The sequence below is a fragment of the Glycine max genome, chromosome 9 (assembly GCF_000004515.6).
Source record: "Glycine max cultivar Williams 82 chromosome 9, Glycine_max_v4.0, whole genome shotgun sequence".
In the NCBI taxonomy this organism is placed as follows: domain Eukaryota; kingdom Viridiplantae; phylum Streptophyta; class Magnoliopsida; order Fabales; family Fabaceae; genus Glycine; species Glycine max.
This window is the reverse complement of record NC_038245.2, coordinates 40,515,116-40,541,190: the sequence shown is the minus strand read 5'-3', so window position 1 is coordinate 40,541,190 and position 26,075 is coordinate 40,515,116. Positions and strand designations below refer to the sequence as shown.

Sequence of the window (26,075 nt, the reverse complement as noted above, 5' to 3'; positions counted from 1 at the left end):
TCTAAAAAAAAGATCGGACTACAATTTTTACTATCTGACAATTGCGTCCAATTTTTTTTAGTTTTATCTATTTGATTTGTATTGAATCCAATGAATCCGAAATAATAAAAAAACAACTCTTATTCTTCATATTCTTTTTACAATCCCGGTATTAAAAGGGGAGGGGGGCAGGAATGGGGATTACACGGTCCCCCATTTTCTGTATATATAAAACCTAGGTAAGCGTCAGTTCATCAAAAGATAAATTTTAAGAAGAATTTGGTTGGAATAGGAAGCAATTTCCTATTCTATTGGATTCTCTTAATTTTCTCCGAATACGAATATAGATATAATTCAAATCTTTATTTGATTGAAAGAATATTTTCAATTTCTATAATATACATATACATAGAATACATTACACTACTAGAATATAATAGAACCCTGAAATGCAGATCTATTTTATATTTGTTTATATTTGAACTCAATTAATTAGTATAAATGAAATACTTTAATTCAATAGTTAAGAAATTTAAAAACCCAAGTAGAAAACAAAATGAGTACTTTGATCACTTAACTCAATTTTGAGTATCCCTATAGTCCACTTCTTCCCCATACTACGAGGGAATGAGAAAATGAAAAAGCTACCATTAAAGTAGCCCAAGCAAGACTTATTATATCCATGTAAATTTTGTCTCCTATCTCCAAAAATATGAAGGAATTTTTTAGTTATTATTCAAAAAAATTTCTTCTATTATTTTCTTTTGTATTATTCACTAAAAAGACTATAATAGCGAAATTACTGTTAGAGAGTCAAAAAAAGGATTCAGGGCTAACACCATTGACGAAAAACAAGAATACTTTCTATTAGAACATCTAAAAAGTTTTTTTTTACATGATTTTTAGTAAAATAGGAAAATATTAGACATAAACAACACGTTCGAAAACATCCTCAAAAGTTTCGACTATCGGGGAAAACCTGACCCCGACCCCGGTCAACTCCAATTTTCCCTGTCAAAATCGGGGTGGGTTCAGGGTGGGTCCCACGGGTTTGGGCCCCATTGCCATGCCCGATTCGTTCTCTAAAAAAACAAAGGGGGTGTTTGGTTTGACTGTTTTATGTTTTATTGAAAATATAAAATGATGATGAAAATGTGTTTGGTTGGATTTTTGAAAATATTTTCAATGAAAATGAGGAAACAATTAGAAAATGAAAACAATAAAACTTCGTTTCCAGTGTTTCCAGTTTAAAACAAAAACCTCATTTGGGTAAAATGAAAATGCGATGACAAAGAATGTAATTTTAAACAAATATAAAAATACAAAAAAACAAGAAGTTAACATATCATAATTTTCAATGTTTTTATACCCTGAAAACAGAAAACAAGAAGTCAAATCAAATATGTTTTTAGACCTATAATCTATTAACAATGAAAACAATTTTCAGAAAATGAAAATGCAAACCAAACACACCCTAAGATAATCGGAAGATAGCTTGCCTATTCTTTTTTTTTTTATACTAAAGATTAGTGAAAAGAAATATTTTCTTTTCTTTATTCGATTTTGGAATAAAAAAAATTTATAAAATATTTAAAAGTATATATATAAGAAATTATATTATATATATATATATATATACTTTTAAGATTAAAAAAACAAATTAACTAAATTAAAAACTATTCAATCTAACTAATCTAACTAATATGAAGCAATAGACTTTCCATGAGTCTTTATACAAGGTTTTTCTTCAGCCGTCCTCTAATTAAAAATGAAATTCCCTATCCAACTTATCCTTATCCAATCTAATTGGAGACCCGAGTCAGTAGAGGGATACTACAATAGTTGTACACTGAAAGAACTATGATTTCTAAATTTATTGATTCCTTTTTAGAATAAACCTACTAATAGCTTAGAATTTAAGGAGCCTTCCATTTCATGAATAACAGCCGAAGCTGAAATCGGAGAAAACGGAACTTTGATTTCTATCTCATAAACACAATCCATTGCTATTGCTATTGCTTGCTGCCAACACATAAACATAACAAAATGTCGCTGCCAACAAGGTTAAGGTTTTCTGTCTCTCTTTCCATTCCCAATTTTTCCTCTTTTCTTCAAAACTCCTCACATTCTCACTTTCACTCTCAGCCCCCATCCATTCAAAATGTTGACGATGCCGTTTCCCAATTCAATCGCATGCTGTGTATGCGTCATACCCCACCCATCATCCAATTTAACAAGATTTTAGATTCCTTTGCCAAGATGAAGCACTATTCCACTGCTGTTTCCCTTTCTCACCGATTGGAACTCAAGGGAATTCAGCCTGACCTTATTACTTTGAACATTCTCATTAATTGTTTCTGTCATATGGGTCAAATCACTTTCGGCTTCTCTGTATTGGCCAAGATTCTCAAGAGGGGTTACCCGCCCGACACCGTAACCTTGAATACACTGATCAAAGGTCTCTGTCTTAAGGGACAAGTCAAGAAAGCACTGCACTTTCACGACAAGCTATTAGCACAAGGATTTCAACTCAACCAAGTTAGTTACGCGACTTTGATCAATGGAGTATGTAAAATAGGAGACACAAGAGCTGCCATCAAGTTTCTGAGAAAGATTGATGGACGACTGACTAAACCTGATGTGGTAATGTACAACACAATTATTGACGCCATGTGCAAATATCAACTTGTAAGTGAGGCTTATGGTTTATTTTCTGAAATGGCTGTCAAGGGAATTTCTGCTGATGTTGTCACTTATAATACTCTAATATATGGTTTCTGCATTGTGGGTAAGTTGAAAGAAGCAATTGGTTTGTTAAATGAAATGGTATTGAAAACTATCAACCCAAATGTTTATACCTATAATATACTGGTTGATGCATTATGTAAAGAAGGAAAGGTGAAAGAAGCAAAAAGTGTGTTAGCTGTGATGCTCAAAGCATGTGTGAAACCTGATGTTATTACGTATAGTACTTTAATGGATGGATACTTCTTAGTTTATGAAGTGAAGAAGGCACAACATGTATTCAATGCTATGTCCCTAATGGGAGTGACTCCTGACGTTCACACTTACACGATCCTCATTAACGGATTTTGTAAGAATAAAATGGTGGACGAGGCATTAAATCTCTTTAAGGAAATGCATCAGAAAAATATGGTTCCCGGTATAGTCACATACAGTTCTCTTATTGATGGTTTATGCAAATCAGGGAGAATATCATATGTTTGGGATCTTATTGATGAGATGCGTGATAGAGGTCAACCCGCAGATGTAATCACCTACAGTTCTTTAATAGATGGATTATGCAAAAATGGTCATCTTGACAGGGCAATTGCATTGTTCAACAAAATGAAAGATCAGGAAATTCGACCGAATATATTCACATTCACTATACTTCTTGATGGACTATGTAAAGGTGGAAGACTTAAGGATGCACAAGAGGTTTTTCAAGATCTTTTGACTAAAGGATATCATCTCAATGTCTACACATACAATGTTATGATCAATGGGCATTGTAAACAGGGCCTGCTCGAGGAAGCATTGACCATGCTGTCAAAAATGGAAGACAATGGTTGCATCCCTAATGCATTTACTTTTGAAACTATCATCATTGCTCTCTTTAAAAAAGATGAGAATGATAAGGCAGAGAAACTTCTTCGACAAATGATTGCTAGAGGCTTGTTGTAAGACTAAAACTATGTGAGAACTTTCTAGTTACACGTGAAAAAGAAGATGGACAATGCAATGGGCTCAATATCACTTTAGTTTTGATTAAAGGAGATATGTACTTAGCTTCATTTTTTATGTTATAAATATAACAATAGCCAAATGATTACTGTCTTGATTTAACCATCCTTTTCCTTTTCAATGTATTGTGGATGCTTGCTTTAATGATTTACTCAGTCACTCCTCATTGTTAGTGTTTCAGTTGTGAAACTAATATGAAACTGACATGATTATTTGAAATGCTTTATCTCTTATAGTTGACTTTGTTTACCTAAAAGCATAGAAAGTAAAACTGAATTTTATTTTTTTCTGATTGCTTCTTGTTCTCTTTTTACCAAATGAAAAAAATAAGCATACGACAATGCTGTCATGTATGATACAAACATGACAGTTTTCAGATGTTAAATTAGCACAAAGGATGTGAACATATGGTGAATAGGCAAAACAGCTTGGTGAAGGATGGAAGTAGACCCATTGTTTCTCATGCTTTCTTCATACATGGATTGCCTAGGCATCTGTTCACATGTCCTAATGAAGGCATTTCAATTTCTCCTGGATTATATCTGCACTAGGTAATCACAACAACTCAAAGAAAAGAAGGCTGGCCAATTCAAAATCATATATTAGTAACCATGCAATTTTAATGGACTCTGGGTGTAAGCCAATTTGCTAAAGTCTGAATTTTTTGTTCCTTTTCGTTTGTGTGCTAATACTTTCATAACATGTGTTATGTTAGATGATGGGTGGGTGGGTGTTTTTTTGCGGGGAGGGGGGCTAAGTAGTGCTATAAAGTTTAGGCAATTGAGTTTGACCCTAAGCCCAATTCTGATATGTTACATACAAGATTGTTTGTCAGTTTCATTGCTATATGTTAAGTATCAATAACTTTATATGTTAGCATTATTTTATACTGCTGCAAAAGCTTTTAAGTTCCATTCTCTATCTCTTGGGTTTATCTCTATCTACATTGTTGAGAGTGGTACAACATCGTTGCTTAGAATCTTCGATGCACCTTTCCATGACGAACTCTACTTTTCTGTTGCTAATCAACCTTGCTTGCTTGATGTTCGAATTGATGCAATGTATACAAAGCCTTCCAATCAGAGCAACTTCATTTGCAGACATCAAATTAAAAAAGTTATGCTAGAGCCTAGAAGGAAAAATAGCAAGCACAAGGTGGGTTTCTGTATGCTCACACAAGGGTTAGTTGAAGTTGTTAACAGGTAAATTTAACAGTGATTTAGTTAGACATCCTAATCAAATTGAAAGAGAGGGAGAAGTCAGAAGGTATAAATAGGAGGAAAACTATTGAGTTAGATTGGATTTGGAGTGTTGTTGGTTGGAACGGAGGGCTAGTACTCCTGGAGTTGTGAGTTACTTTTTTTCCATGTTTCCACTTGATTCTGCAATCGTATTGATTTAGATTCAGGGACAAAAGTGATTTTCAACGTAAGTCCTATTTACTTTTCTCATTTGATTCCTATTACAATCATGGTTGCTTCAGGTCTGTTTATATTAGATTTTTAATGTAAAAATACACCAGGGCTAAGAAATACAAGCATCTATATTTCTTCTAATATTGATATTGATATTCTAAATCTTAATAAAATTGAAGATATATCACGTAGCACTTTGATTCCTCAGAGCAGAGAGGATTGCAGTGGCAATTCGAATTTATAGTGTAGACATCCAACATGTTAAAAGTTGCATGAGATTATCAGGTCAAACTTGCCAGTTGCCACAACACATAAACATAACAAAATGTCACTGCCAACAAGGTTAAGGTTTTCTGCCTCTCTTTCCATTCCCAATTTTCCCTCTTTTCTTCCAAACCCCTCACTCTCAACCCTCCATTCTCACTTTCACTCTCAGCCTCCATCCTTTGAAAATGTTTTCTCTGAATTCAATCGCATGTTTGCTTGATGAGACATTCACTTTGCGGTAAAAAATGGAAGACAATGGTTGCATCCCTAATGCAATAACATTCCAAATAATTATGTGTGCTCTCTTTGAAAAGTGAGGCTGATAAGGCAGAGAAACTTCTTTGTGAAATGATCACTAGAGGCTTGGTGAAAAGATAAAAGGTCACACACCTCATTTCCACATTAAATGACATTTCTATTGTTCTTGACTTTACATGAATGGTTTGTAAATTTTGTATTTGTTTGATCAGTTATGCAGTGGCCTCACTGCTGCTGATGTTTTTAGCATTCCACATTGGATATGCAGTGACATGCCTCAGTTATATATTAAGTTACATTTCTATTGTTGTTGAATTTAATTACATGAGTGGTTTGTATATCTTTTCTTTGTTGGATCAGAGGAGTTAGGCTACACTACACCGTGGCCTATCTGCAGCTGATGCTTTCCTAGTTCCATGTTGGATGTGGAGAGTTGATAATTTTTTATTGTAAGTGTATATGAAGATTTTGATGATGCCAAAAGATTGAAGTTATTCAACGTTGATTCAAGTCAAAATCAAGAAATCAAGAGAAACGATTGACAATAGTCCTTTATATGTTAAAAGAATCTCTTAAAAAAGTTGCAAAGGTGTGCCTTAAAAGACTTAAGTTTTTAAATCTCTTATAAAATTTTTAAGTAATTTTACATCTTTGAAAATTATGTATTTCTCTCAGGTAATCGATTACTAGAAGCAAAAATATTTTTAAACAGCTTTCAGAAAGTTTTGAATTTGAATTTTTAAGCTGTAATTGATTACCAAGAAAATTGCTTTTGAAATGGATATAGAGCTTAAGTTTCGTGAAAGATGTATTAGTTCATAGAAAGAAACAATTTGATGAAAATGTTGAGGATGAAATTGTAAAATCTCTTCAAGAATCATTTAAAATTGATTACTTTTTGTACATCGTAGATAAAACAATTATCACACTTCAAAGTAGATTTGAATAATTTAAAATATATGAAGATATTTTTTATTTTTTATTTAGTGTTAGAAAATTAAAGTTACTAGATTGTACACTTTTGAAAGAGAAATGCCTAAACCTTGAAAAATCTTTGAAAAATAATAATTTGTTGGATGTTGATGGATTAGATTTATTTTCAGAATTAAATATCTTAAAGGAAATTATAGGATTGGAAAATAATAAATCAATTGACATTCTTAATTATATAAAAAAATAAATTCTTTTTCAAATGTGTATATAACTTATAGAATAATGTTAACGATACCAGTATCAGTTGCTTCAGCTCAAAGGAGTTTTTCAAAGCTAAAAATAATAAAAATTTACTTAAGATCAATAATGTGGCAACAAAGATTGAATGGATTGGCGTTATTGTCTATTGAAAAAGAAATTAATTACAATAATTTAATCGATAATTTTGCATCACAAAAAGCCTGAAAAATTAATTTTAAATAAAATAATGATAATTTTAATAAACTATTTTATAAGTAAATAAAAGACATCATTCTTAAATTTATTTTAGACCTCTCAAATCTTTGAGTCGCCCCTGCCTAATTACCAAGGAGAAAAAATCTTAGTTACTACTCCACCTTTTTTATACATAGTTACTAATACACTAAATCAACTAATAATAAAATTTTCATAAATATTAATACTAAATATTTTTTCTGGCAAACCTAAAGCAAGAGCTTAGGCTGGCTTATGTTGGAATACACATAAAAAAAATATTAGTGAAAATCAGAGAGAATAATAAAATAGGAAGGGGGGAAGAATGTACAGCCTCCAAAGGCCTAGGGAATACACATATATTCCAACAAAGTAATAACTATAAATAACCGTGATGAAATAAAATCCGGTGAAACTAGGACAATTGGCATTTAATTAACGTATGGACCAATCGAACTACTGAAATGTCTCCTGATTTGTGATCTTTCAATGATTCATTTGCCCCACATAGTGAGTTAGATTAATATGGATTTATGGCAATGGTGAAGCCAAGCATCGATCAGTCCCTTTCACATCTCCAAGAGAGTTCACATCATCATCATGTCAAAATAGTGCAGACACATTCTACCCAATTAATGTTTTTATCATTGATGTAACATTGCATGCTTGTTTATTGTCATTCTCACTTGAACCCAAAGTTGACCAATGTTATACGATTTTCAATGCTATCCCTAAAAATGAAACACTATAATAAATGAGTATGCTATTTTCAATTAATATAACAAAATGAAAGAGAGACCAAGTGCACGAGATGCTTATCATCAAGTGAGATGGGAGATGCACACAATCTTACTCTTGCAGGTACCTGCTTCTAAAATAGATAACTTTTAATTCAATCTTTTACATATACACTTGGGATTATTTCCTAATTAAAATTATAATTGATTGCTTATTTTCAATTGAATATCTGTAATTTATTTTTAATATATTTTTAGTCAATATATACCTATATTTAACACTTATCGCCCCAATAGAATTTTAATTTTTATATAAAAATAATTTAATTTTAATTGAAAAATATGAAAAACGCATAAAATGCCACATTTAAGTTATAAAATTTGTGTGTTGAAAATGTAAATGATTTTGTACTATCATTTGATTATAAACTCACATATAATTAGATTATTGGCTTGTATATAATAATTAGGTCATACTTATAGTAATGGTTAATTAGTTGACACTTACAATGTACGTAAGAAAATTTATATTAACAATGTACGTATAAGAATTAAATTATAAGTTTTATCTTTGTAAAAACTCAATCTAAGGCCTTTAAATTACAAAATAACAATCTTATCCTTACTGCATCTCAATTAATACAACAAATTACAAAGATATAAATATATAATATAAAGCCTTTTTCATAGAGGATGAAATGGAGGGGCAGAACCCCTAACAACCAAAATGCTCTAATATATATGTAGTTCATTTGCAACCTTTTGATTTAATATGATTCACTTAAGGTTACAGCTGTTGCAACTAACTTTTCCATATCAAAGCATATAGTCAGTGGAATATCATACCAACTGAAAGGTGTTCATTAGTGGGGCATAATGCAATCCACAATCACAACATAAACATGCAAATCACAGTATCAAGTAACGTGGATATCTTTTCAATGATAGCCGATGTATCTGAAATTTTTAAGCTCAAAACACCTTTTTTCATCAGGATTTGCCAAAAGATGTGATTTTACACATGTAAGAAAACTCACTAATATATTCTTCAAATCTTTCAACACCCATCACTGCTTTTTAACTTTGATGATATCCCCTTATGCACAAGTCAAGGATAAAATCAAGGAACAAAAGTATACTAATGATAGATAACAGATATCAAGCTTTCACACACACTCATGATCACTCAAGAATCAAAATGAGCCTAAAAAAAGTTATGTATATGGACAAATATGTAGGAACCTCTAGGGAAAAGTAGAGAAAAAGAAAGAAAAAAATTAAAAAGGAGGGAACAAAGGCCTTATTATACATCTGGTTCCTTCTTTTCTTCAACTTTTACTTTAACTACAACATTTATATAATGACTAACACAACCTATAATAAGCTTTGGCCCAAAAAGAATATACAGAGATGCTTTTAGATTTGTGGAAAAGTGCAGACATCTTTGTCTTGACAAAAGCACTACCTATATATTAATTTATATACCTGTGCATATTAATCTTTTCTATTAATTTGGCTAGTAATAAAGTGATCATATATGTAAACCAATTAAAATTAGGCATGTTCACTGTTGTGCCAATTTGATCTCCCTAAGGTGAACTCCAAGCTTGGATTTTGATCCTTGTTGAAGATTCTTGTTTGTATATAGTTGCTACCCTGCATGCACAAAGCAATTATTTTCATCCAACTCATAAGCTAGCTATTATATTCTTAGCTATTTGAATATATAGCAGTAGCGAAGATTAGGTCACAACCTCAGAAAGTTTCCCAGTATGCTGAGATGATAAGATTTCTTGTGGACTAAGCTCATCCAAATCTCTTGAGTTAGCTTGTATCCGTGCTCCTCTAGCGCTAATCATTTCAAGGAACAACGTTTTGAATGAATGAAAGTTCAATGTGATAGATACACAGACACACACTATAACATAATCTTTATTTGATACAAATTAATTATCGTTTTGGTTATTTGATCCTATATTATTATAGTGAGCTCTATCTACTCCAAGGAAAATAATAAAAGTACAAGGATAAATACACATTCATGGATAAGTCTTTGGGATTGAATTAGAAGTAAGAACATCTTTGATATAAAGGTAGAAGTGTTTTTGAGAGTTTTTCAAAGTTTCTCTATTGAAAAAGGTTTTATATTTTCAGTAGAAAAACTATCAAAAATATTTATGACTTTTATCCAAATAGATCTAAGAAACTTAGGTATAGTTTACATGAGGTCAAGTTCAAACCTTTTATCACCATTATATTGAAAAACTAACACACTGATAAGACAAAAGAAATTTAAATAGCATGATCTGGGAATTCGGTAGCGAGAAACGATAATATAAGAGTGAAGCATACGTAGTACAATTGTGCTTGGATGAATCAGAGGAAAAACCATAATTTTTTGTTTTTATTTATTTCATCATTTTGTAATAATTCTTAAAAATAAAATAAAAAGAATATATGATCATGACTGCATCTATATAATTATCAATAAGAACATGGAATATATTATCATAAACCGAATACACCCTAAGGTATCATTTCCCTCTCCTGATCAAATGCAACAATAATGAAATGTATATTGTAATGTTAAAATAACTTATACTATGTCATATCATTGATACTCCTATAGAGTAGTTATCAACATAGACACCTTATTTTGAAGTGTATGTGTGCAGGCAGAGAAGAAAAAGAAAAGAAGAAAATAAAGTGGTGACTGACGAGAAAGTGAATGCATTATTATATTCTTATGCTACAAATTAACCTTATTTGGTTGTGTACAGGTGACCTTTTGTTAGAAAATAAGGAATAGGGTGAAAATCGTATCTAATTTGAATAAATATAATGTGACAATGCAGAAATTAAATAATGTTGTTACATATTATACAAACATATTATAAGTAGCTATTCTTCATCTAGTAAAATAAAGAATATAAGTCCGGTCTTATAATTAGGTTTACCAACATTACAATAATATAAGATACATTAAAAAGAATACTTGTGAAGGTCAAGCTGCATTTTGTTTCAGTATTTTTTTTTTTTTTTTTGTATTTTAATCATACAAAACACTAACTCACATTTAAGCCATCTGCAGATTTTTCTACGAAAAAGGATTAAGTTAAGACCTTTTGGAATAAGGAGTACATATATACTTTTAAAACTTCATTTGATGTTCACGTATAACAAATTACAAAGTTTTATTTCAAGGATAGATTCAAGATGTATTTCTTTAATTTGAATTCAAGATAAAAATTATGTTGCACAGACACAAACTAATTAGGCAAAAGGTAAGAAAAAGAATCGGGAAAAGGCCACCGAAGACGAACAACCTAAAAATTAAGACCAAATAATAGGGAATCTATATAGGTTCTTAAAAGGAATTTAAGAACATATGCATCTGTAATTGTGAGTCAATGTTAGTTTGTTTACTATTGAGTTAGCCCCTGGAAGAACCTTCCATTGATCTCATTTAGAGGCTTTTCTTAGAGGGATTAATTTTATATTCTTTAAAATGTTGAGAGGTACGTATATAATTAAAGGTTTTGAGAAATATTAAAAATAATTTTCAGACATTTTTTTAGCAGAACTCCCACTAAGTCATATCTATATGTGAGATAGTATTTATAATTCATTCCGACGAATGGTTTAATTAAGTCTTACCAATTGGACAGTAGGTAGTGATATATGGATAGCCGATATGATAGATTGTGAGAGGAAAGAGTGATTTTTTGTTTATTTTCAAAGATATTATATTTTGTAATTAAATAATCTTAGAATGAACTTTTAAATTGTAAGAAAATGTCAAATATAGGTACAATAAATATCTATGGATACTATTTTTTTACTAATAATATCATTCTCTAAGAAATCTGATAACTGCTAAATAATTGTATTTTGATGATAGAAAATAAGGCAAAATTGTCTTTAAAAATAATTATTTAGCAGTTATTTGCGCTTAAATATTAAAGAATTGATGTTTTGTTGAATTTTGGCTGCAGATATAAAAACTGGAGGTGTAACAAGCAAAAAGGCTAGAAAAATTGAAGAAAAGAAGAAAATCTGAAGCAGGCCAAGTCCAATACGCACGTTGAGCGCGCGTTACGCGCTAAGCCCATGATCCAACAGAAGCACGTGCTAAGCCTGCAACACGCGCGCTAAGCCCGCGATCTAACAGAAGCGTGCGCTAAGCCTGCAACACGCGCGCTAAGCCCGCGATCTAACAGAAGCGTGCGCTAAGCCTGCAACATGCGCGCTAAGCGCGCGATCTACACGCGCTGAGCGAGGGGGTGTCGCGCTGAGCGTGCCTACGAAGGCCCAAAGCCCACTTCAACAACTATAAATAGAGAGCCAGTCCAAGGGACAGAGAACACCACGACAGAACCCCCTCTCCTAGGGGTTTCATTTACTCCCTTTCTTTCTTTCACCCCTATTCTACTTGTAAAGCCCTCAATGGCCATAAGTGGCTAAACCCTTAGTTAGGGCCTGGCAGGCCTAGAAGCCAATGTGATGTATGATGTACTCTTCACTATTTATCAATGCAATATCAGGTTTTTCTTTCCTATTTTCTTTTCTGTCTTTATCTTGCATACTCATGTTTATATTCTATTAGGGGTTAGATGCTCGGGAGAGGGTAACTTCTAAATAAGATTTAAAGAAGATATGCATGCATTAGTTTTAGGGGTTAGACGCTCGGGAGAGGATAACTTCTAATAGAACAAGAAGAAAAGATATCATAATAAAATCATTGCTAGGCATAGAGTGATTGCATTATGCCCATGCGTCAAAGCAAACATCTAGAATTAGAACTTCATGCATTTTATCTATTGAGTCTTTGCAAAGGCATTTGGGGGATAGATAGGTAAAATAGGCTTGTCATCGTGAGACATCAGGGGCAGGTAAATGAATAGATGTGGGTGAGATAAAATCACCTGAATTGGTAAAGAAAAAATCATAAACTCATACATCCTAGGCAGACAAGGCAAGTCAGTTCCTAACACTATTTTATCTTGACTTTATCTTTTTTCTTTTATTTTAAATTTTAAATTTCTTTCATCTTATCTTATCTATTATCTTTATCTTTTATTTTAAATTTTAAATTTCTTATCTCTTACTTTTAAATTGGGTTTGCATTAATCTAAGTACAAACAAAGTCCCTGTGGATTCGACACTCGGACTTCCGAGAACTTTACTACTTGTAACGATTTGGTACACTTGCCAATGAGTCAACAAAATCTTATCAATACGAAATCAAAATTCCTCAAATAAACCCTTTTACTTTTTGATGAAATCACAAATTCAATCATTATCACTAGTAAATTACTAAATTATAACTAAATATTATCTTAAAATACATGTTTTTAACTTGCTAATTTATTCCAATCGATAAACAAGTGAGTATGCACAATAACAAATGTTTTTTAGGTTTGTTAACTTACATTTTAGTTGGAATATTAATACGTACAAATCGCAATATATACACAAGTCAAGGTAACTTGATCGGTTTAAAAAAATCAGAGATTAAAAAATAAAAAATTAAGGAGTCAAAAAGATATAGTAAATCCATGATTTTTTTTCTGATTTTATTATTTTTAAAAAAAATTAATCAATTAGAGAAAGTGTATTTAAAGAAACGTGTTATGTAGGGGGTGTTTCTAACATTCTTTATCAATTATTTATAACCAATAACCAATTATAAGCACCAAAGATCAATATTATGAAATGCAATGATCGATTAATATTAATGAAATAAACTATTATTGCAAACAACATTGGGCTTAGCTTTCCAATTTTAAACTACCCACATACCATAATTAAATTGAGTTTACAAATACTCGATTTTTCATCAATAAAAAACATGAGAAGCAATTGAAACCTTCTAAAGTTATCTCATGAGCATCTCGATCTTGAATCATTTGTGAGATTGTATCGCTTCAATTTATGATTATTCAATTACAAATACTGAAAATTTGATTGTATAGGAAATAAAAGGAAAGAAAATATATATGTAAAATGACATAAATATCCTTAAAAAAGTGTATAAAATATATAAGTGTAACTGTGTATTTTACTTACATAAAAACATCTTAGTCACTTTCCATCCAAATCAGAAGGATCAAAGAATCAGTGAGCCTCTGCTTTTTCGTTATTCTTTCCTTTTTAACAAGTCACCAAACATAGGGAGGATCATTTTTGAAAACTTTTTGTTCCATCTGTTTCCATTCGTTCAATCGTTCCAATCATACGGTTAAGTTTATTTATCATTTATATAACAAAAAAAAAGTCTTATTCTCTAAAATAAGTACTTAAATCTATAATATTAAAGTAGATTTCTCAGAATCTCAATTCAAATCTTATTACAATATATATTATTACAAGTTGAAAATATATAATATTCGATGCTGTTCAATAACCTAGCTAGCTAGTAGCTTAGTTATCAGGTGGTTTGAATTGCATTTCAGGTTAGTGTATGACCAATATATATGATACTATATAATATTAAAGTTATTTTAAATGTATTAAAGATAAATTATATATGTCTGTTCTATCTAAATCAGTACACTTAGTCTAATATGATAGCTAATTCTTTTTTTATTGATATACAGTATTGTTTTGAAATACATATCATAAAACATCATTTAGTTTTCTTTTTTTACTTTTATATATATATATATATATATATATATATATATATATATATATATATATATATATATATATATATATATATATATATATATATATATATATATATATATATATATATATATATATAACTTAATTATGTGTAACATTTGAATTTATACATTTTATCCAATATCAATTTTACCGAAAAATTTACAATACCCATACACACTAATTAATCAACTGAACTAAACCCATTAATAAGGGATCTTAATATTTTAAATGAATGATTAAGATTAAAATATAAAAGTAATCCTAATCATCTATACCCAATTATATTATTAAGATTCCTTTTTCTTCCTTTCGTATAAAATTAGTCTTTTTTATATTTAATTACACTAAATCAATAATTTACCTATGAATTTGTTATAATTGATTTAATGATGAGCCTGCTCCCAGGTGGGAGTGATTGTAAAGATGAGGTATGTCATCTTTGAACATGAGAATGCTAATACAATGCATATTTCTTAACATATTATTTTACTAATACAATGTTTATTATGAAAAAAGTTTATATTATTTTATTACTCATTTTTTATAAATTTTATCTGTATGTCACTATATAAAAAACAGGCCTGCTTAATGTGGCTAAGAAACTTTTCTCAATTACAAAAAGTAAATGTTAAAAAGAATGTATGAAAAAAAAAGACTACTTAACTTATAAGCTATAACATTTGTCTTCTATATATATGAGTTATATAGGTAGCAATTAAATTAAGCATTATAATGTATTACTTACTTGGCTAGTATATTTTTATTGTCAAATAAATTTGATGAGTTTTATTAAATTCTCATTATTAATTGATTTTTTTTTCCTAATTCCTACTAAGAAACAGGCATAACTTATTTAATGGGGCTCATAAAGTTTAATGAATTACACTAGCATTTCTTTTCTAAATACGAGTTGTGTAGCAAAAGAGAAACACCAATTCAACCTCATTGCCTGTCTCTCTGACTTGAAGGCACTTTTTTGCAGTGTACAAACGTGAGGACCGCGAGCATCTGAGTCAAAGCTGATCAGAAGCCAACTCAATTCTGGACCACCATTATCATGATTCAAGACTTAGGGAAGCTAAAAGTGATCAATATGGTCATGGAATATATATATATATATATAATCTCATACAAACTAAAGTTACTATGCAAAATTGAAGACTCATCTTAATGTCATAATTAAATATCATAATATTATCAAGATAATTTGCTTGATTTTCTGTGTCTGAAATCTTTGCCATTTTTAGCCACAGAAAAAGAAGATATAAGGACATTGTCTTGTATCATACCCCAATGACAATCTAAATTTTTTTCTTATATAACTGTGTGTTATGTGTACCTTCACTTCCACTAGAGATCTTTTTTCCCTACCTATTCCAATTCTCCGTAGAAACGTCCTATTGGTGGTTAGTACTCAGTAGGAGTTTGCCACACCTAAGATCCTAGCCTCTTTTGTCGTATTAGTTGACTAAAAAATTTTGAATTAGAAACTAGTACCAATTAAGCATCAATCTTTGATAAAGCTTAAATGCCAAAAAGTGTACGACTTCACAGTGAAAAAAAAACTGGAATTGAAATAAAGCCAGATTGGATAACGGTATAGTGTTGTGAGATAATGTTAGTTATTGAATGGAGATCAAAGCAAGTCCATTAAGACATGCAATGATAGTGGCCAAAGGAAGTAAGAAACTTAATAAGTCAATATAAAGCATAGAAATATGTTGTTCTAAAATTGGAATGTTAATCCCATAAAAGGTATATATTGAAGTAATTGTACAGTGGAGAATAGCTCCTCTCCTTGTATATTTATTTGCACATAACCACTAAACTTTAATCTAGTTTCAGGAAACTTTGCTTTCTACACATTTAAAGAAGTTGAATGACATTGTATCAAAAAGAGGTATCAACCAAATGAGGAATCACTACTTTGATCTTGAGAAAGAAAGAAAGTAAGTAGAAGTGGAGAAAATAAATGAAAAGCAAAAGTTGTCAGAAAGAAGCACTTTTTGAGTTTCGCAAAGGGTGGACATTGTATTTCAGATTTTCTCAAACTTTAATTATTAAACTCAAACATATGTATTTTTATATAGATATAGATAGTGAATCCACCCATGCACCCATGCATATAGTGACACCTAAGATTCATACTCATACACATCAGAGAAAGAAAAGAGGTTACCTCGAAGAAGAATTAACCCATAGATTGCTTGAAGTGTAGCCCATATCATTATCTATAGATGCATTTGAAGTTCCTCTCTGATTGGGTAAAAAACTGTTATTTTGATCATTTGGTACTGTTAAGGACATGAAATCTTCATCCCCATCTGTTATATTGCATTATATAATTAAACATTAGTATAATCCATAATCCATTGTAGATATATATACTTGAAATTTTGAAATTAATAATCAATCTTCCTTTTTTACTTTGTACTCGTAAAGAAAATAAACATTAATTAATGTATAAATTAAGAGAGTCTGAGTCATAAAGGGGTGTTAGGGGAATCTTCATAGGAATTGAATAAATTGAGTTAAACAATTTGGAGCGGAGATCAAGGAATTAATTAGTATAAATTGCATTAGGTGAAATATTACAAGCGGCAAAGGTGATTACAATTACTTTATATATGAATTACCTGAAGAAGCTGCAGGTTTGTCAGTGTTCTTAACAGTCCGATACATCTGCAGTAACAAAAAAAGACAAATAAGATGAATATAATACTGAGAAATTAATGAATATATATAAAAAAAATGAAAAACAACAATGATAGATGGGAAATCTGAATTGTCTTTGAAGAAGAAGATTTTGAAGGGGGAATAAAAAAGGGGGAGAAAATAATCAAATCAGATGCTTCTTTTTGTGGGTTTGTTTGTTTAATAACCACGAGGTTGATGGTTTGGTAAGGTAAGTAATTGCTTCTATTATTGAGAAATGATGGCTACTTTTCCTACTTTCTCTTTCTATCATTTTTTATCCCTTTCTCTCTCTCGTGAAAAGTAGAACTTGTCATGTTCCTCTTGCATCAAACAACATCTTCCACTGTTCATCATTCATTCATTCACTGCATGCCTTGGTTCCTGTGCCTCTTAGATAGACCTTGGACAAAGTCTACAGACTACCCTATTCGCACAGAAGCACAACAAAACACACACATACAGAAAGAGAAATAGCTAGAGATTTCTTGTTATTTTATTATTTTTTTAAAAAATTGTTTTACATATTGGGAAGGAAAAAAAGATAAGAAATGAGAGCTGTGTGAGTCATATATACCTGCAAATGACTCTTGACATGAGCTAGTGTTAGATCTTTGACATCCATGAGCTCCAAAACTGACTTAGGGGTAGCCCCTACAATATCCAACAAATCACAGTAGTGCAAAATTAAACATAGTAAAACCTACATAAGTAATAGTGAGTTACTCTAATTGGTTACACATATCTTAGATGCAATTTTAAGAAGCTACTAGTTATACTTTTTCCATCTCAAACGTGATTCTAATTAAACACACTACCATTGAACTCACACACACATATATGCAAAAAGGGAGAGAAGAGAAGAGGAAGAGAGATTCACTTTCATGGCCACCAAGTAGCTCAACAGCATGAACAAAGCGATTGTGAAGAGAACTAGTCCAACGCATTCTTGGAGCCCTCATGTTCCTCTTATTACTTTGTTGCCTTGAAAACATTCTTGACCTCACAAATCCATTTGAAGAAAAATCAGAAGCTCCAATATTATTACTACTCCCAAACTGCTGCTGTTGATGATGATGCTGATGCTGATGAGGGTAATCAAAGTACTGAAACTGTTGAGGTCTTAGACTACTACTCTCCATGGTCCTTATCTCACGAAACCTTGATATTGGTTCTACTGCTACACCCCCAACAACACCATTATTATTGCCATAATTAGGAGCTGAAGGAGGGTGTGGAAATGCATATAGAGAAGAAAAGGAAAACTTATTGGTAGGTTGGTTTCTCTCTATTGAGGGAATAGTATCCAAAGAAGAAAGGTTACTGTAGAGAGGGATTCCATTAATGAGTCTTATTTGACCCTCAGCAACAAGCCTAACAAAGTTTCTCTTCCTCCATGTGCTTTCAGCCTCAGAAGGAGTAGAAGTAGTATTTGTAGGGTTGGCTAAGGAAAGTTGTGTGTCTGTGTGATAGGGGCTACTGCAACCTTTGATTGAACCATCACTGTGTGATTTGAAGCCTTCAGCATCAAAGGGTGAATCCCCTTCAGTGCAAATTGAAGAAGGAGCACTGTTTGGGAGGCTAATGTGAAGGGAAAGATCAGGAATCGGATTCGATGATTGTTGGTCATGGAAAATCTTATTCTGGGGCATTTTTAGTTACCTATATTCCCAGAAATGATTTCAAGCTATAGTATATAGGATGCTATATATAACAACACTGACATGAAAGTGAAGAAAACAAGAAAAGAAAAAAACACTCTCAGCCTAAAAGACCAACAAGGAGAATTCAGAATTTGTGAGGGAGGGGAGGGGGTATTTAATTTTATTCATTCCTCCACTATAGATTTAAATTTGATGTATATAAAGAGAAACTCCAAAAGCAATAAAACAAAAAAACAAGAAGATCAGCTAGAATATTAATCAGTTAAGGTGATTAATTGAAGAGGTGCAAAGTGGGGATATATATGAAATATATCTTCTTTGAAAGAGAAGGTACTTTTTTCTCAGCTTCACAAAACCATGGAAAGAGAGAGAAAGAGAGGTGTGTGGAGGTGCATATAATATAAACAAAACAAAAAAAATATAAAGGGAATGGGAAAGAAAGAGAGAGATGAGAGTGTTTTTTTCTTGGCTAACTTGAGTTGAGAGTATATATAGGAAAGTGACACTCCAACAATTCCTTTCATTCTTTTTCTTCAATATAATTAACCTTTGCTTTTCTGCGTAGTCAATACACGCAAAAACTGCAAAGTGCTTGGGACAAGTTTTTGCTGTGCTTGATTTTTCTTTCTCCGAAGTCGACGGGGTGAAATATATATTAAAACTAAAGAGAGTAATCAAAAGAGGGACTCTACTGTTCATCATTCTGCTGCCACTTCTACTTGTATCTCATCATCATCCTCCCTCAAAACTCTTTAATTTCTAGCTCGTACAAATATATCAAATGAGTATGAAATTTTAATTCATAGCCTTCATGAGATCAAAGTTGGTTAACTTTGCTACCTAGCTAGGCTTTGTTGTTTTTAAAAAATTGGATATAAAAGTATGCTCTATCTGCATCATTAATTACAACTATACCGAGTGCAGCTGGATGGCATAAAATGATTTCAGCTAAGTTTTAAATTTAAATCATACATATACAACTACATTAAATAATCTAAATGAGTGTTTTATTGCTCGTAAATCCTATACCACATTCGAATAAGATTGTATGTCTCTGATGAATGATACCTAGGCCTATAACAAAAAGATAATCTACATAATTATTTAACATTAGAAGATTAAGAAAACATCCACTAGTGTGTGGATTAACCTGTGGAATTGTTTTTTTTTAAGGCATTAACCTGTGGAATTGTGCCTATGTAACTCGTAATTTTGAATTGTATTACATACTCAAAAAGAAAACTTTGAAACTTTGATCTTGAAAGTGATTTTACTCTATTTGAATGAATTGTCTTCCATAAAAAATACTTGTAGTCTCAAATATAAAATTAAAAAAAAAAATTGACTCGTTACCTCATTTATACTGGTAAATAGCCATCTATCTCATTTGTTGGAAAGAAAAAAAAGTACGTAGATAGTACACGTGTGGCGGTATATAAAAAAGATAGTACTCTTGTAAAGAATTTCTACAAGATTAATTAAGTACTTAGAAATTGTAATTGTATATGATAATTTTGTTAATTTTTAATGTATCTTAAAAAACATTCTTTTATATCATGATTTTTTATTAGTTGATAATTAATATACAAAAATTTTACACCATGAACACGTAAAAATTAAACCCAAGAAAGAAAAAAGGCTTAATTTCTAGCTTATCCATTATGAGAAAAGCTATTATTAAGTAAATGAATTAACTTAGTGTAAATTAATTTAGCTTAATTAGTGATTTTCAATTTGAGTCTTGAACATATAATTGTATTACATATTTAAAAAAAAACTTTGATGTTTATAGTAATTATAGTCAGCTCAAAATCGTTTTTTTATACATAAAAAAATACTTGTGGTTTCAAATTAACAACCAAAAATTAAGAAAATAATAATTTGTTACATCTTTGAGTAATATAGATTCATCTATCGATCTCATCCGTTGGAAAGAAAAAAAGTGTATAGTAGATGCACTAAAAGTGAAGAATTTTTCCAGTAAAAAATAATGTAATTTTTTTTTACAAGATATATTAACTAATTAGAAATTACAATGTATGTAATTTTGTTAACTTTTATATTAAATATCTCGAAAATTATAATTTATGTACCATTATTTTTTATTGGTTAGTAGAATAAAAACTTTACATAAAAATTAATCTTAAGAAATAAACAGGCTTGGTTTCTAGCTTGTACATTACGAAAAATTTTCACATATTTTTCGTTGATGCTTAAAATTGACACGCGTAAATATACGAATTTAGTAGCATATGTTCTTACTTAACCTAATTTTAATTAAGCTAAAATAAGTTGATGTACTATAAATAAACTTTAAAATAAAAAAAAGTTGACTATTAGGACTTTATGCTTACATATTCCCTTCGGTTATGTTTGAATATTCAAGATGGAGTTTTGTGTAACAACTTTCTCTTCGAACAATAATTATGATTAATGAATTGTATTTATGAAGGTTGAATTCTGATGTTGACTATATGCTCCTCAATCTAATGCTTTTGATGTGTTAGTCTTTCTCTGTGTATAATCACTTTTTGCGTAGGAAATTAATCTTGTTTGTGACATTGAAGAAGCAGTTCTTCCATGTGCTTTCATAATCGAAGATTTAGATTAATACAGAGACTCATTAACTTCTTAATTCACTTGAAGTAGTCATCCTGGTAGTGTCTAATGGTTGATATGTTGGGAACATGAATTGGACCTCTCTAATATTCAAAGGAGACAAAATCATAACTATTTACACAATCTTTACTTAATGTTTTTAATTTCTAGGTTGGTGTCAACGAGTATCTCACAAGAAGAAAAATCCTGTTCTATAATTCGTAAGAATAGTCATTAGGGTAATCTTTAAGAAATAAAAATAATAATAGGTATTTTATATATGTTCGATTTTTTTTACTGTATATATAGGAAAATAATAAAAAGTATTTAATAAAAGAACATTATACTTAATATCTTAGAAACTTAAATAACTATTTTTTATTTAATACTTCTATATACCCATTATATATATGTGTGTGTGTGTGTGTGTGTTTAAAGCATCATGATATAACTAACAAAGTTCAATTCAGTTTCTAAATGATCGAATAGTTTCTTAAGCATACTAACGTCACATGATTCAATTCAATTTCTTAACCACGTACATGAAAAAGGTTTTATCGAAAGAGACAAAACCAAAAATAAAATAAAGGTTCAATTACGTTTTATACGTGCAGTTCAAATTTAAAGTATGAAAAGATAAAGTTATGTATATTTACATTTAATATTTAACAATCGGGATACTTATTTAAAAAAATGTCATTTCAGAGAAGAGTAAGGAAATTTTACTTATGGCACTCGTTCTAACAACAACAGATATATATTGGCCTAATTCTGACAGATCTTGCTTTAATTAATTTAATGAAAAAAATAAAGATCCTATCTGTCTCAATTTATATCATAAAATACAAAGCATTGGCCTTGAGCCAATGAGTTGAAATGACCAAAGGTTTAGTTAGTCTTTTCGCATTTAGAATTTTGTGGTTTGTGTAGGTTACAGCAAGACGTAATTATCATATCATTGTTAAACCCTCCTCCACTTTAATGCTGGCACTACTTAGCACACGCAAGTAGAAATTCTAATTTATTTATTTTTTTTCATTTAACACATATGGTTTAATTGCCTGGCATATAATCTAATCTAACCTAAGTTTAAAAACGTATCAAATTCCTCTAAAACAAAAGAAGAAAGAACCGTATCAAATTGTTAACACGTGTCTACTTCACATGCCCAGTTCATGAAAGTTTGATAGCAATATTAGGTAATTTTATCATTGGCAATAAATGAACGGTGGTTGTAATTATCTGATTAAGCAATCTTGAAATGCATCGTGGACCCATGCACATGAGTGTGTGAAGGGACACTGAGACACATAGAGACGGAGATCGAAAGAGAGCCTAAAGGGTTGTTTGTTTGCTTCCACATATTTGTCATTGTAAACCCTATAATTTCAAATTCCTTTGTAAGTTTCTTAATTCCTTTTCATCCTTCCAATTATTCTGTCATCCTCCCAACAACACGACCTTTCTCACCCATAGATTTTCAAAATAATGCCTACAGACTATGGTACAAGTCAAGACCAATAATGTCATATATATATATATATATATGAATAAGTAATACTGACATTTTAAATATTTTTTTAAAATTATATACCATTTAATTATAAATCATGTAAGTTAATTTATTGAGTTTTACAATTAATGATCCTTAAAATAAATACTTTTTTGAGGAGCGCTATTATGTATGAATAGGCTATGCACAATAGCACAAAACATTTACACGTTAGAATGTCACTTTTTTAAAATAAATATTAATTATTTTTAAAAAAATATGTAAAATGGATATCAAATACAGAAAATACATCTATGATATAAAAGAATACATCTATGACAAAAACAAATCATACTATTCAACATTTCTCATACTTTTACACTTGTATTTACTTAGAAGTTGATATGTATGGTAAATTTATTATTATTTTGTAAAAGTCATATTTATTATATTTTTAATTGGTTGATAATGTGGATGCATATATGTTTGGTAAGAAAGTGAGTTGCACTCGTCATGATTTTCTAAAGTAAGAAATAGTATGCTTTTGTATTAATCTTGTCATGATTAAATTAAACGTGGATTTCTACTATCAATCAAAACACACTAAATATAATCTAACAAAAAGAAAAACACACTAAACATAAGACTTTTTTTACTAGCAATTCATAGAAATTAAACTTTTTTTGTAATATATCTAATTAACTTAATGGATGTTGAATGTTTGCATCTATGTTATTGATCTACGTTGCTCTTTAAAATTGTGTCAAATATAAGAAAATAATGCAGAAATAACTCAAAGTTGCTTATGATCCTCGGCTAGAGGCAAAGGATGTGTTATCCAACACACAAAAAGATGGTAGTTTTTGTGGCATGGAAAGAGCTCCAACGTGATTATTGAGAAGAGGGAATTATTGAGAATTGAAAGAGAATTCAATTATAATGGAAAAAAATAGCATTTTACTAACACTTAAATATCTCCTATTGAAAATAATGTTGTTTAAGTAAGATAGAAATTACGTCGACAACAATATAATTTTGAAATATTTAACACAACTATCTATTTAAAACTCAAACTTAAAATCTTTGATTAACCAAAAATAATTTCACATCAATTAATTTAGAATTCAGTAGTAATATTAACACTAAGTATAATATGAAATAAGGGTGGGACAGTATTGATCTGGCCTTCTTGGCTGGGTATGTCATTGTTGCATCTTTATGTTCTTCGATCAGTTAAAAGGATATAAATTGATGGAGCGTCTTTGGGGGGGTTTGCTGTTGAGACAGCTTTGTTAAGGGAGGGTATGCCTTGTACCCATATCCTCTTTCTTTTCTCAATATACACTTTATTTGGCTGATAAAAAAAATGTGAAATAAGTATTTGACTTGATGGATGCCATTTGCCATCTAATTAAATTAACCAATTAATTAGATTTCAACTTTATTAATTACGCGCAGGGGTTATAACATCGACAAACTGTACTATCAACTTTATTAATTAGTCCTCGCTTATTTTAATTTTACATTAAACTTAACATGGCTTAACCATTTTAAAAATTCTAGCCCACACACATAAAAAGATAGATATATTACAAAAAGACTTTGCAGCCATACTGTACTATCAAATTCGCGTCGGACCCAATTAATGTTCAAATTTTCAACGCCTAAGTTGTTCTTTTCTTGTAATGCCTGTTAAACACTTGAAAAATGAATCTGCGTTACTTTGTTGCATTTTTAGATACCACAGACCTACACAAATTGTGTAGTGTAGTTGTGCTCATTAGTACCAGGACGTGACACGAAAGCAAAAGGTAGGGTTAGTAAACTTGGAGAGACTTAAGCTTTAATTCTATTAAATGAACTAAAAAGGGGTTAGGCCAGTACTCGGTACTCCAATTTGACATATTATTCATTCATTCCTTTGGATTAAACTAGAGCTAGCTACTTAATCTACTTTAGCTCAAAGTAAAGTGTGTATTGCACATCACTAAACTTTAGCTAATTATACTACTTGGTATATAAATATCCGAATCAATGGATAATATTATGTGGATTTTAGAATGTAGGCCGACTCATTGAACTTATTCAGGTGTATCAATGATAACATGCCATTATAAAAAGCTTTATATTATTTTTTTATAAATAGAAATTAATCCAAAATAAGTACCAAAAAAATTTATAATACTTATATATTTTACTCAATTAATCAAGACTCTTATATATGGTAAACAAAAAAAAAAAAGCTTTGCATTGTGAGTATATATCTTATTTTTTCATTAAAAAAATGAATTATAAAAAACATTAATTATGAGAATGTGTTGTAGTTAAGTGTAACATTACTCAATTACTTTATTCCAAGGGGGAAATACTCTAGTCAAATACATAAGTTCAGTTTTTCTGGGTTCCTTCCTGTTTCGTACTGTTAATATATATAATACAACCATGGAGAGAGGGGCCAGACGAGGAGAGGGTGCAAATTCCAAAGCAATAACTTGAAAATGAGAGATTGAGAGTGTAGTGAGAAATGATTTTACAATCAATTGCACTGTGATTGAAGACTAGAAAAAGATAAAGAGAAAAAAGCAATTCTTTTTTCCAACATCCTTTTGACACCAATAGAGAAAAAAAAGGGTCTAGTAGGGCAGGGCCCCGATCGGAACTAATCTTTCAGCTTTATCAATGAAAATAACTGGTGGGTTTTGCTTTGTCCTCTCAATGCATCAAACATTTGTGATTTTTAATTAGTTTCCTTTTTATTTATTTATTTATCTCCTTTTCTTTCTTTTTCATTCCATTTTTGACTTTTATGGTTCAATTCCTTATATAATTTAGCTTATATAGCAACTAGATGGAGGCTACAAGGGACCTCCGTCCATGGATGCATGGGTCAGAATTGTTGGAGACAGAAAAGAAAGAGTGTATATATGTGTTCTATAAGGATGTCTATAGAATGGATAGGAACAAATTTATGATCTTAAACTTTGATATATGATCATTTATTTGATTTGAACTTTACTTTATTAACTTGGTCTCTAAATATAGCATTCTTTCATTACATTTGTTTGTTTCTTTTTATAATTTTATTTCAATTATGTATTGAATTAATTTTTTTTTACTAAAATACTCTCAAATACTTTATATATTT

The 26,075-nt window shown here is 30.4% G+C and overlaps 2 protein-coding genes across 5 annotated transcripts; one reads left to right on the top strand and one right to left on the bottom strand.

Moving 5' to 3' along the window:
• Positions 1-1,869: 1,869 nt before the first annotated feature.
• Positions 1,870-3,942, top strand: LOC100814966 (putative pentatricopeptide repeat-containing protein At1g12700, mitochondrial). Its single transcript, XM_003533264.5, has one exon. It carries the CDS (start codon positions 2,026-2,028, stop codon positions 3,664-3,666), a length of 1,641 nt encoding a protein of 546 aa, XP_003533312.1. The 5' UTR covers positions 1,870-2,025; the 3' UTR covers positions 3,667-3,942.
• A 5,026-nt stretch (positions 3,943-8,968) lies between these two features.
• Positions 8,969-19,399, bottom strand: LOC100814432 (transcription repressor KAN1). 4 transcript variants are annotated; one of them, XM_026123798.2, is made up of 7 exons: positions 18,057-19,393; positions 17,754-17,830; positions 17,119-17,164; positions 16,662-16,806; positions 15,424-15,501; positions 9,565-9,661; positions 8,969-9,466 (listed from the first exon to the last, which is right to left on the bottom strand). In XM_026123798.2, exons 1-7 carry the CDS (start codon positions 18,826-18,828, stop codon positions 9,365-9,367), a joined length of 1,317 nt encoding a protein of 438 aa, XP_025979583.1. In that variant the 5' UTR covers positions 18,829-19,393; the 3' UTR covers positions 8,969-9,364. The 4 variants fall into 4 exon arrangements, 3 of the variants coding, with proteins under 3 accessions (XP_025979583.1, XP_003533311.1, XP_006587457.1); XR_001382773.3 differs by having other exon boundaries at positions 9,415-9,466; positions 15,424-15,490; positions 18,057-19,399; XM_003533263.5 differs by lacking the exon at positions 15,424-15,501 and having other exon boundaries at positions 9,088-9,466; positions 18,057-19,374.
• Positions 19,400-26,075: the final 6,676 nt, after the last annotated feature.